Genomic DNA, 11,756 nt, shown 5'->3' with positions numbered 1-11,756 from the left:
GAATCGACAATACCCTTAGGTCCAGTTGCACATAAAGTACTGAGATCGTTTCGTCGCATTCTAATTTCAAACAGGTTGAAACAGCTGTTTACTCTAGATTCAGACAAGTAAACAAGCATGCTTATACCAGCTGAGATAATCCCTAAATCTTGTCTGAAAACCTAAGGATAAGGAGGTTCGGCTGACGGTTCACCCCAGAATGAAGGGACTCCTAGCAGTTCCGTCCTATCTTCAGAAGAAGAAACTGCTGGCTGCGCCATGAGATAATCCCTAAATCTTATCTGAAAACTAGGATAATGTATCATTGAAATAATAGTAAAGTTAAATAAGTAGATATGGATCATTGAATAGAAAGTTAATATAATCTTGCAATAGCTAACGAAGAGTGAGTCTTAGTTTTTAGCACCACCAAGCTGTTAGAACAATCGACATGATTGACAGGTCTTCAATTAGTATTATCTCTAACATGATGATAATATGGTGCATAGTTCATTCATTACGTCCTCTATCCTAAGTGGTCAACTCACTACCACCACATTTCCCCCTCTAGGAAATTTCAACAACGTAAGAAATTCATTCACAAGTTCACAGTAAACAATTTAGTCAATGAGTTTTAAAAGTTTAAATTTCAGATAGTTTTCTTTTCTTGTGCTTGTCCTGGCTTACTAGTCGTGAATATTGGTCTCTTTGGTTTCCTCATCGGTGATGGTGACGATGTATTTCCTGATGACGACGGAATATCTCCCGGTGAAATTGGACTCACTTGTAGTCCCGGTTTTTCTTCTATGCTCTTGACTGAATGTTTTAGTGGGCTTCCAAAACTGTGTCTGCCGCTTATTTCTGCCCGACGACCTTGAATTGCTCGATACCTGTGAGTCATTATCTCCTTCGCCGCTCTTTTTCTCTTTTCTTTTCTCCGGTCTTCTTCTGTCTGCTGTTTTTTTTTCCTCCAATTTCTTTTCCGTCGCTTCTGATGTTGTCCTTAACTTTTCATCCGTCTTTACTCCATTACTCTGTGAAGTGATTTTCTTCTCCGCTTCTGTTGATTTCTGATCTTCCTCCGAATTGCCTTGCGTTTTCTTCATCTCTGTTATTGGAACTGAGGAAATTGGACTGTCCGTTCTCTCTGTCGCCTGATTCGTACCCTGCACTCTTTTGTTGCGATTGGCACTACGGAAATTGGGCATTCTTCTGTCGTTTGTGCGTCTGGTTTCTTAGCTACTTGTGGTACCACCCGCACCTTTTGCTCTGGAGAACTGCTTGATGACATAGTTAGATCGATTATTCCACCGCTTGGAACTTCTCGTAGTACGTTTGGCGATGCTATGTTTCTGGATGCTAAAGTTCGTGGATTCTTTTTTGGCTATCTTCGTCAATGAGGAACATAACGTCATCGTCTTGGCTTGCAGTCTGTCCAATGTCGCGAATGGCCCCTCCTTGTTTTCCGTATCTGAGTTCTCTGTTGACGTTGAAACCGGCGAAACATCTGGTCTTGGCAAGATGTGTACTGGTCTATTTGTTCCACTTGAGCTGCACTGGTGCAATAGTTTCCTCGGTGTGCTTGCGGCTGGTGTCTTTTTACCTAAACCTGAACAATGTGCTGACTTGAATTTCGGTTTAAGTGTTATGTGGTTTTTCCTAATTACTTTCCCATTTTCAGTGATGTAGACATAGTTAGTGACTTTAACAATTTTGCCATTAAATCGCTTGAATAAAGATCGGCCCGATTTCCTGTCTAAAATTTTCCGAAATACCACTACTTTCTCCGGATAATGAATAAGATCGAATTATAGGTTACTTGTTTTTATTCTTTGCACTGGCATCTCCTGTTCCACTCTGAATCGGAGCGTCCCTTGGTTCAAGTCGCTTCTGAGGCTTGCTGCTAGTAATGGAATTCTTTCTGTCAGTTTTCTCAACGCCTCGGACCCCACCTTGTGTGTGAGGTGTCGTTTGTATGATTTCCAGTCAGCTGCTGCCTTCGCCAGATTTTCTAATGTCCTAATGCTATCTGGCTCTTCCTCTGTTTTCTTCAGCTTTGGTGATACGTCTCTGCTTACCATTTCTTTCTTCACCACCTTCATTCTTGTTCTTGAGTCTGCTGATTCTCGCATTTCCTCCGGCTTCAGTAGGAATCTCTCCAGTTTCTGTTGATCTAGATTTAAAGAACAGATTAGTTTATCCCTAAAGTTAGACCATTCTGTATTCGGTTTCCGTCCAAAATGAAGTTCGAATGGTAACTTCGCGAGAATGCTGTGATGTGATATTCGAATATCTTCCAATATCGATTTGACTAGTGGTTGTATGTCCTCAAAATTTGGGTCCAATTGCATTGTGTCTAGTTTTTTTTTCTGGTCTGAATACAACTTTCTACTAGCCCACACCCCCGGTGGTCTCCTACCGGACAGAATATTTGAATTATTCCCTTAGATTTTCAAAAATTCTGCTAGTTTAGCATTTTTGAATCCCGAATATTGGTCTGTCCTTAAATTCTTTGATATGCTATGTTGGTGTATGTAATGATTTAAAAATTTGAGTATTTTCTCACTCCCTGACTTCCTAATGATCATGGCAGATGAGTTTTTCAAAAACCGGCCAATTGCGACTATTATAAATAGTTTTTTTCTTTAGAATCGAACATTGGGCCAGCAAGACCTAATTGTAATTCCTCGTTCACTTCTGATAATTCTGGTAATGATTCTGCCGAATTGAATGATTTTGACGTTTGAAGGTTCTTACCATACGCTGAACATGATCTGCAGGATTGGCATAAGTCTATGATCTCCCTGTCCAGTTTCGGCCACCATTGATATTGTGCCGCATCCACCATTGCCTCCTGTCCTGCGTGTATCCTGTGCAATCGAGCCATTACCGCTTTCCTCAGACATGTTGGAATTGCTACTCTGTTGTCAATAATGATGCAATCGTTGATTACTGAGGCGTCGTCCCAAAAGTTTGCCATGTAGCTGCCCAGTCTCAAAAACCCTTCTCTGTCCTTCGCTAAGATGTGTTTTCTTAGTTGTCCTAACTGGCTGTCTTCTTTCGTCAGCTCTCCCAGTAGGTCGGCGTCGAGTATGTTATGAAGGCCTGTGGTGAAAGATTTCCTGTCTGAAGTTACTGGGGCTTCTTGTGTTCTCTTTTTTTTCACTTTTGCTTGCTATCATATTGAACCTCACTGTCTTTTTCAGTCTGTTTCTTCTGAAGTTTGCAAGCATTCGAGCGTAGTTCGTCTTGTTTCTGTTTGTGGTTGTGATCATTTTCCTCTTCCTGCTCGCGGTTATCGTTTCCACTCTCTGTCTTGTTTCAGTCCTTCTTCCTCTGATTGGGATGACAATCTGCCTTCTAGATGGGAGATCAAATTTGCTCATGTTTTTCCTCTGAAATTTTGGTATAATTGCTTTATTTTTGATTTTATTTAAGCCGATTAGGTTTAAGTTTAAAGTCGGAGACAATGATTTCTGTATATTTTTGACTGAATACAACTCCGCCGCCTCTGATTGGTTAGAATCTGTTACGACACCCTCTCGTGGTGAACTGGTTAGATGTGGCGAAGTTGTGAATAAAATAAAAATGGACAATTTTGATTGGTTAAAACTTCCACCGCATGAATTTCCACCCTCTCGTAATGAGTTGTGAATTTACATATCTTGATTTGATTGGTTAAATTATTTGCCGCGTAAAATTCCGATCTGTACATGAGGGATGTATATTTGCCTAAATAGATCTAATTGGTTAGTATAAATTTTGCATAACGATGGGCCCTCTTGCGGATGTATGTACATTTGCGTATCTAAATCTGATTGGATAAAACTTGATCCTTCTGTATCGAATGTTTTATCAGATTTGGCGGTTCTGCATCGGTGTTCTGATTGGATAAAATTTTTGTAAAAATTATGGACGCCCCCTTCCGGTGCTCCGGAAGCTAGATATTTTCTTTCGCTCGCCTTCACATCAAATATGATTTTCTTGGTATTTGTTCTGTTTTTCTCTAGGTGAGCATTGACTAGCTGAACTTTCCCAATTTCTTTGGTCGTTGCTGGAGTGTTGATCACCCTGCATGCCTCATCAAAGTTCTCAATGGTTTTGACTACGAATTGCTCATCGTATTTTGATGTGGGTGGTGCCTCGAACTTAGGGCTTCTTGACAATTAATCTACCATTCCTATTTTAGCTCTGCGATATAAGAGATTGTATATTCAAATGGTAGCATTCTGTGTGCCCATCTGGTCAGTCTGGATTGGTATCTTTTGTTACCCCAATTTTCTATTAATGCTGTAACTATGGCTTTGTTATCGGTTAAAATTTGAAATTGATTCCCCAGTAAGTAATTTCTAAAAAATTCGCATGACCAGACTACCGCGAGTTATTCGAGTTCGTTAGTGCTGTACTTTTGTTCAGCTGCATTCAAAAACCTTGATGTAAAGGCAATTGGTACCCATTTGTCTGGTTCCAACTCTTGCTCTAACGCTGCTCCTAATCCTTTGTGACTTGCGTCACACTTGATCCTGCATTGTTTGGAGGCATCATAGTGGTGCATTTTTGTTATACTTGTGATTAGTTCAAGAATCTTTTGGAATGCCTTGTTTGCTTCTTCGCTCCAAATGAATTTTTCTTTGTTATCTGCCTTCAGTGAAGGTAGGAGTGGCTCGGTGTGTTTTTGAAGGTTGGATATGAATCTGGACATGTGGTTTAATATGCCCATGAATGATCTCAGTTGTTTCAGTGATTTTGGCGATTGTAGTGCCATTACTGCTTCTATCTTCGAATGTTTCGGCCTCACTACTGTCTCATTGATCTCGAAGCCCAGCCAGATTGATTTGGTTTTTGAAAATTAGCATTTACTGAGTTTTAATGCAAATCCTTCTTTCTCTAATCTTGACAGAACATTGTCAAATAATTCTTTATGTTTCGTGACTGAGCCTTTTGATACTATTAAAATGTCATCTAAAAAACAGAATACTCCTTGAATCCTTTGGACTGTATTGTCCATTGCCTTCTGAAATTCCTTCAGCATGTCTGTTAGTCCTTAAACTCCGGTTTTGAATCTATATATTCCGGTGAATTCCCCGCATACTATGCTGAAATTACAGTGTTTGCTCACGGATTCATCTAATGGAAGTTGGCTAAAGGCGTATTTCAGATCTAGTGACGTGAACGAGACTGTGCCCTCTGTTTTGGCTGTGATTATTTGAGCTGCTGAATCAAGGAGTTCTAGCTAGTAGATTTGGCATCTGAAACTTGTTTTTATAAAGCTGTGAGTTCATTGGTTTTGCATCCCTTGCCAATTTCACTGTGCCGTCTTTTTTTGCTGTTATGACTACTGGGGCTACGAATTAGTCACTTGTGCGTTTATCAAATTTTACTATGTGGCCTTCTCTTATGAGTTTCTTTATTTCTGCTCCCATTTTGGTTTGAATATGAATTGGCACTCTGCTGCCCTTTTCCTGAATTTGAATTAATGGTGATTTGAATAAAGTGAACACCTTGTGGTTCTTTGAGCGCCCCAGTTTTTGGAATACGTCGTTGTATTTCTTAATAAATTTGTTCTTCCAGAAAATTGATTCGGCTGATTCATCTTCTTGCTCTTCTGAGATTGTGTTTACTGAAACTTGGGGAGGTTTGAGTTGAGTTGTTACTATCCCCAGTTCTGGTTGGATATCTAAACCTAATAGACATCTGGTTCTATTCTCGGGTTAAAAATTTTGCGCCGTCTAGTTTCCAACCATTTGATTAGATATCGATTTCTAGTATTCCGAAGAGTTTTATCGGTTTGTGGTTGTAGTCGAAGTACGTTGTGGTTAACGGATTCTTATCTAGAGATGTAATCTTTGCATTGGGATCCTTCGCTAAAACAGTTTCTGCTGTGCGTTTGTTTACAAATGATGCTGGAAATCCAGTGTCAAAAGTGGCGTTGAATAATGAGCCTCTTGTTTTTAGCGTTTTTCTAAGACACTTAGTTTTCCCGGTTGCAGAGTTGATTACTTCTAAATTCTTGACCGTTTCCGTTTGTAATGATGTTTCCGAGATCTTTAGAACTGAATACTTTTCTTCGCTGTCTCAGTCTATGAAGATGCAATTCTCTTCTTCGTCCGGTTCTGGTTATTCGACATTAGCAGCTTGAGTATTGTTGCAGCATTTAGCGAAGGGTCCCTTTTTTCCACAGCTTCTACATGTTGCTCATCTTGCTTGGCATTTGGCCTTGTGTTCAGGTGTAAATCTTCTTTCACAGAAACAACATGATTTGGATTGAGTGTTCGACTGGTCTTGTTGGTTCTTGGGTTTAAAATTTCCTTTCCCTAGCGCTCTGTTCATTCTGTTTTGGACATCGTTGTTTGATTGGATGGACATCAGTGGTTCTTGTTTAACCCGAAGTTGTTTAGATGATGAGTTTATGAAGTTCGCTGAATTGATCGCTGTAGACGGGTTCTGCTTTTGGAGATTGTTTGCTGTTAAGTATCCCTTCTCCTGTAGCAATGCCGATTTAAAGGTATCGTCTAGTGTAGCTCCTGGTCTGATGCAAAGTTCTCTTTGTATGTCAGAGAATCCAATTTTTCGATGAATATGTCGCGGGTGACTTCCTTTTCTCTGTCCTCTGTTCATCCACATTTTGAAGTTTGTCCTGCTAGGCGAAGGTAAAACGATTCGAGACCATGTGATGCGTTGTAGATTTGCATCCTTTCGATGATACAATTCGTTTCACATTTGAATAGATATTCACAAGCGTCGTGAAAAAAATTGAATTTTACTCTATTGAGATTGACATGTGCGTGTTGTTGTAGGAATCTTTTTTTCCCTTCGTTTCCCAAGGCGAAGAATAGCCTCGATTTTATCCGTGCATCTGCTTCGTGATAGAATACATTTGAACTTATTTTGGGTCCCTTCTTTAGTCGTTCTTCGTTCGCTTCATTTGTTTTCCTGAGTGCCGCTTCGTTTCTTGCGGTTCTGCTATCGGCTTCTTCCGCCGTTTCTGAACTTGGAGTTGGTTCAAGTTTTGGTGGGGGGTCGTCATGTACCGTTGCCGGGTCTGAAAGTAGGATATTCGGGTCACAATTCTCCTTGAGTGATACGGCGAGAAAGAATTGACCTATCCACACCTCCCAAGGATAAGGAGGTTCGGCTGATGGTTTACCCCAGAATGATGGGACTCTTAGCAGTTCCGTCCTATCTTCAGAAGAAGAAACTGCTGGCTGCGCCATGAGATAATCCCTAAATCTTATCTGAAAACTAGGATAATGTATCATTGAATTAATAGTAAAGTTAAATAAGTAGATATGGATCATCGAATAGAAGGTAACTATAATCTTGCAATAGCTAACGAAGAGTGAGTCTTCGTTTTTAGCACCACCAAGCTGTTAGAACAATCGACATGATTGACAGGTCTTTAATTAGTATTATCCAAATGATTTCTAACATGATGATAATATGGTGCATAGTTCATTCATTACGTCCTCGATCCTAGGTGGTCAACTCACTACCACCACACCAGCAATGGAGAGTGAATTAATCAAGCTTTGATCAAGCTAATTGATTGGCGCTTGGTATCATCCCTCCCATCCCGTAATGACCATCATTTAACCTCCAGAGACTTTTCCCTTAAATTTTCATGAGCGCAGATCCTTATTCGAAAATATAAGGACCAAGCATATTGTGGTATAGACTACTGACGATCATCATTCAGTTCCTCATTTTCGTTCCGCCTGACTTTAGTCAAGGACAATTGTACTTTGATAACTTCAAAGACACAATACCAGTAGACGGAATTAAATGCGTAGCTAGTGTCTCAAATACCACGTCTACGTCAAAACCAAAGGATATGTCTGTTGGGGTTGTAAAATACAGAGGTGCCCGCTCATTTTTATTGCCTTTATAAGAATAAAGAAAAAAAATTGCATGGAAAACGACCATGATGCTTTTTTTCTTATTGGATTGTTTCTCATAATTGTCTAAATCATATTTTCAGACTAAATCCAAACCTCAAAACACTGCGACCTCGAACACTTTATGGTTTAGAACACTTTTGTCATACAGAGAAGTTCACAAAACAACGATTGCAAATTTGATGCAACCGAAGTTAAAATGCAATGAATGAGATACGCTGCCATATTTTTTGCTCGATTTTCAATGAGAAAATAGTTGTCCTTTAAGCTCTTTGAATTTTTACTACAGTTTGTGATTGAATATTTTTGATAACGATACCCCAACTGGAGAAAACTGGATCAATAGGTAAACTTTTTATCACGCTGGAACTCTATAAAAGTTAAATTCCACTTTCGAAGCTAGAAATCGTTCACCTTTTTTCGCGCCATTTCCGCGTTCGTGCTTGGAGAGTGCTATTTACGTCACTTTCAGCAAATGAATTTCAATTGAAGCCAAAAAGTGCCTAAATACCCAATTCCATTCATAAATGCAATAAACATGTTTGAATGTACATATGTACTTTTTAGAGACTTTTAAGGCTTTACCTGAAAAAAAAATCAGCAAAACCTGTATAGGAGTCTTCACTACATTCATTATTTTAAAAACATGAATATCATTCCCTACCTTCTAGACCATTGATTTTTCTAGCCATTGATTTTTCTAGAAGATTTTCTAGCCCTTGATTTAGGGAACTGAATTGTTGTTGGAGCCAATTGGTTGTTTCAATTGATAAAAAAAAAGTAGTTAGTATAGTAGATAAGCAAAAAAGTTATATTGCACCGAGAAACTTTGTGACAATATTGAGACACACAGTCTCGAGATGTGAAAAAATTTTGAGATGCAATGTGAGCTGTTGCAGATGTACTTAAAAAACATGCCAAAAAATTGAAGAAAAAACGGACTTTTCAAAAATTTTAAATGTCTGCGTTTTGTTGCTTACACAATTCTTTTCTTTCTAAAGTGTTTTGGTCGGTTGTTTCAAGAAAAAGTTTGCGCACACGTTTCAAATTAAGCACTAGTTTTCCAAATAAAGCATGATTTTTCAAGTATTGCCTTAGTGATCAAAAATTGCACTAATTTTTTAAACATACTGAACGAAAGTGATATGTAAATGTGTGGCATGTGAGGTGTAAATGCATTGGCATGACTGTAATTTGTTACGGTTATTTTTTAAATCACATCCCTCCAATTATTATTTTTTATCGAAGAGGGTTTTTTGAATTCATGAACCTAACAAGATCAGAAAAATTAAACGTTACCAAGGCAGCATTACCAAAATTCAGTGCTTGAAACCTTTAGATGCTTGTTTCCTCTATTTTGTATTAGGAGTTAACAGCAAATCATTTATAACTGGTCGTACATAATTGATCTGATTCTGATTATTGTTTAATATTCGTGGTATGCAATCCTTTCGTTTCAAATACACATTTTAGCTGTCGGAAAAATCTAACAAGTGTGATGAACTGTATGTCATTTTTGATAACGCCTTTGGTCATTTTGGCAAATGTTGAATTAACTTCATCAGAAAATGTCTCTGAAGTTAAGTTTCCGCAAGTAGATTTTTATTTTTTATTCAGCTTTAATTATGCGAACTATCCACTTGGATTGCTTTCACTTTTCGGAGATGTCTAATAGAATTTCGTATCGTGGGGACACCAGCATAACTGTTTCTAGTTTGGTCAAAACTTGTATTTAATCAATGGTCTTACCTAAAAAACTTTACTCCAAATCAGCACTTTTAATTACTGCTTTTTTGATATTTTAGTTTTTTTTTAAAATCTATTCGTCAATTTATCAATTTCTCAAAATCTGCTTTTTTTACGCTTGTAACTAGGAAGCGTTATCAAGTCGTAATCAGGAATTTTTAAGAGTAATCAACTTAGCGACTTTTACATAGTTATTCTTGGTAATTTTTTTGTTTCTGTTTTTGTCATTGTTTTTTTTATCGCACTCTCTAAATACGAATATGAAAATGGCGGAAAAAAGGTAGTTTCGAACAAGTTTAGTTTATAGATAACGCAGCGAAATAAATTTCATCTCGAAAGATCCAGTTTTTTCGTTTTGAGTTAATTTAACCAAAAAAAAGCACTAACCTTAAACTGTTCTTTTGATTCAAAGAGCTTTAAAGGCATATTTTTTAAATTCGAAAGTGATTTTTTCAAAACATTTAAGTCAGTGTTTCTTCTGCTTTCTTCCGTTCATTACTTTTTTCCAAGTGCCAGTGGGCTGTTTCAATTGTGTTTTCCCGGGAAACGACCCTCGTGAGCTTTCTTTGCTACTTGCATAAGAGTGAAGTAAGCAATGGTAGTTTACGAAACTGTTTTGCTTCCAGTTAACATAATTTCTGAACGTTTGAAATTGGCTGACACATTTCATGCCTCAAGAGGAAAAACTTTCCGCTAACTGACCTGTTTGTTTTTATGAGCCCATATTTATTCAAGTGTATATGTATGGATCAAACTGTAGGTGCATAACATGTGCGTTAGAGTTAAACATATGCGTAATTGGATCCTTATAACTGAGTCACTAGAAACTGATGCTCTGTAAACAAGGGCTCTTTGTTTTTGTTCAGGCCGAGTCATGCGAAAGAATGGGATACGCAACTCAGCATGCTCCGGGGGAACTACTAGACAACTTCGAAGCAGTCGTTCATGATAATGTTAATTTGGTCACTCTAAAAGCAAATACTCCGGAACTATGGGGGCGAGCAGTGGCAATTGCTTTGTTCACTAGTGAAGAACTCGAGCAATTTGTTTTGGAACCTGGCAGAATTGATGTAAATACCCAAAAAGATTTCCCGTCACCGACTCGAATCAAAACATTACGAGGCCAAACTGTGCACTGGATAGGCGCACAATTTTGTGTCTGTATGTTCCTGGATTCCAGAGATAAGTCTTTAAACATGTTAAAACTTTGTCGGAAAGATCAAAGGAAATTTAAGAACAAAAGAAGAACAAAGGGAGCGTCCTTGTTGCGGAATCCGCTGACAATGCACAAAAAGCACAGTTTGGCCTCGTAATGTAAATTCAAAAGTAGATTAGTTAGTTGTTTTTCTGAGCATGAGGTTGTCTGGTTTTTGGCGATGGTCGAAGTTTTTTTTTGTTTTTTAGCCGCTTATGCTATTCGATATGCAAATACGAGCCGCCCTCAAACGGTGTGGTTTCAGGCGAAGGAAGGATTCAATTCAGTCGGAACAGAAAAAAAATCCAAAAGGGTTTGTCTTCAACGGAAAATTGCCCTAAATGGCGAGCCTGTTGGTAATGTTGTCAAAATATGTGGCCAAAAAGAGCAGCTTCTAACCAAGCTTAGTGAAACTTTATTACCAAAAAAACAGTATTTGATTGTTTAAAAAAAACAAAAGAAGCGCCATTAGACTTCTAAAAAAAATTGCTTCTATGACGTCCAAGATGTGAATTATGTATCTATTAAAAACTCACGGTTGCTTTTGTAGTTGTGTACTTTTTGTAACGCAAATAACAATTAGAAAAATAAGACTTGAAACCAGAAAATTCAGTTTTTTTGCTATCAAAATGCAATAGAGAAAAAGTTTTCTATGAAATGGTTTTGGGCTTCAAGTTTAAATATTATCTTTATCCTAAATGGTTGGTTATTTTGTTAGAAAAAGCAATTTTTCCGTTCGAAAACTTTGTTTTTGTAAAATTGGTCAGAAAGAATTTGTTTTCTACTTTGAAGATGTAAACTCTTAATTTTGAAATTGTTACTATTGAATTTGTAGGTTTCAGATTTTTAGTGCAAAAGCTGATTTTTCTGGTGAAGTATTTCTTGTTCAAAGAGGCATATACTTTTAATTATGCTATTCTTCTTTTATTTCGTTTGTTAAC

The 11,756-nt window shown here is 37.9% G+C and overlaps 1 protein-coding gene across 1 annotated transcript in view; it reads left to right on the top strand.

The window, feature by feature from the left end:
• LOC134841088 (uncharacterized) overlaps nt 1-10,617 on the top strand; it is a 13,081-nt gene extending 2,464 nt beyond the window's left edge. The window contains exon 4 of the mRNA XM_063856867.1: nt 10,487-10,617. Coding sequence (XP_063712937.1) covers nt 10,487-10,569 — 83 coding nt within the window. The 3' untranslated portion in view covers nt 10,570-10,617. The remainder of the gene's footprint in view (nt 1-10,486) is intronic.
• The last annotated feature ends 1,139 nt before the right edge of the window (nt 10,618-11,756 follow it).

The sequence above is a fragment of the Symsagittifera roscoffensis genome, chromosome 3 (assembly GCF_963678635.1).
Source record: "Symsagittifera roscoffensis chromosome 3, txSymRosc1.1, whole genome shotgun sequence".
Taxonomy (NCBI): Eukaryota; Metazoa; Xenacoelomorpha; order Acoela; family Convolutidae; genus Symsagittifera; species Symsagittifera roscoffensis.
The sequence above is the reverse complement of the archived record's forward strand: the minus strand, read 5'-3'. Positions and strand labels throughout refer to the sequence as shown.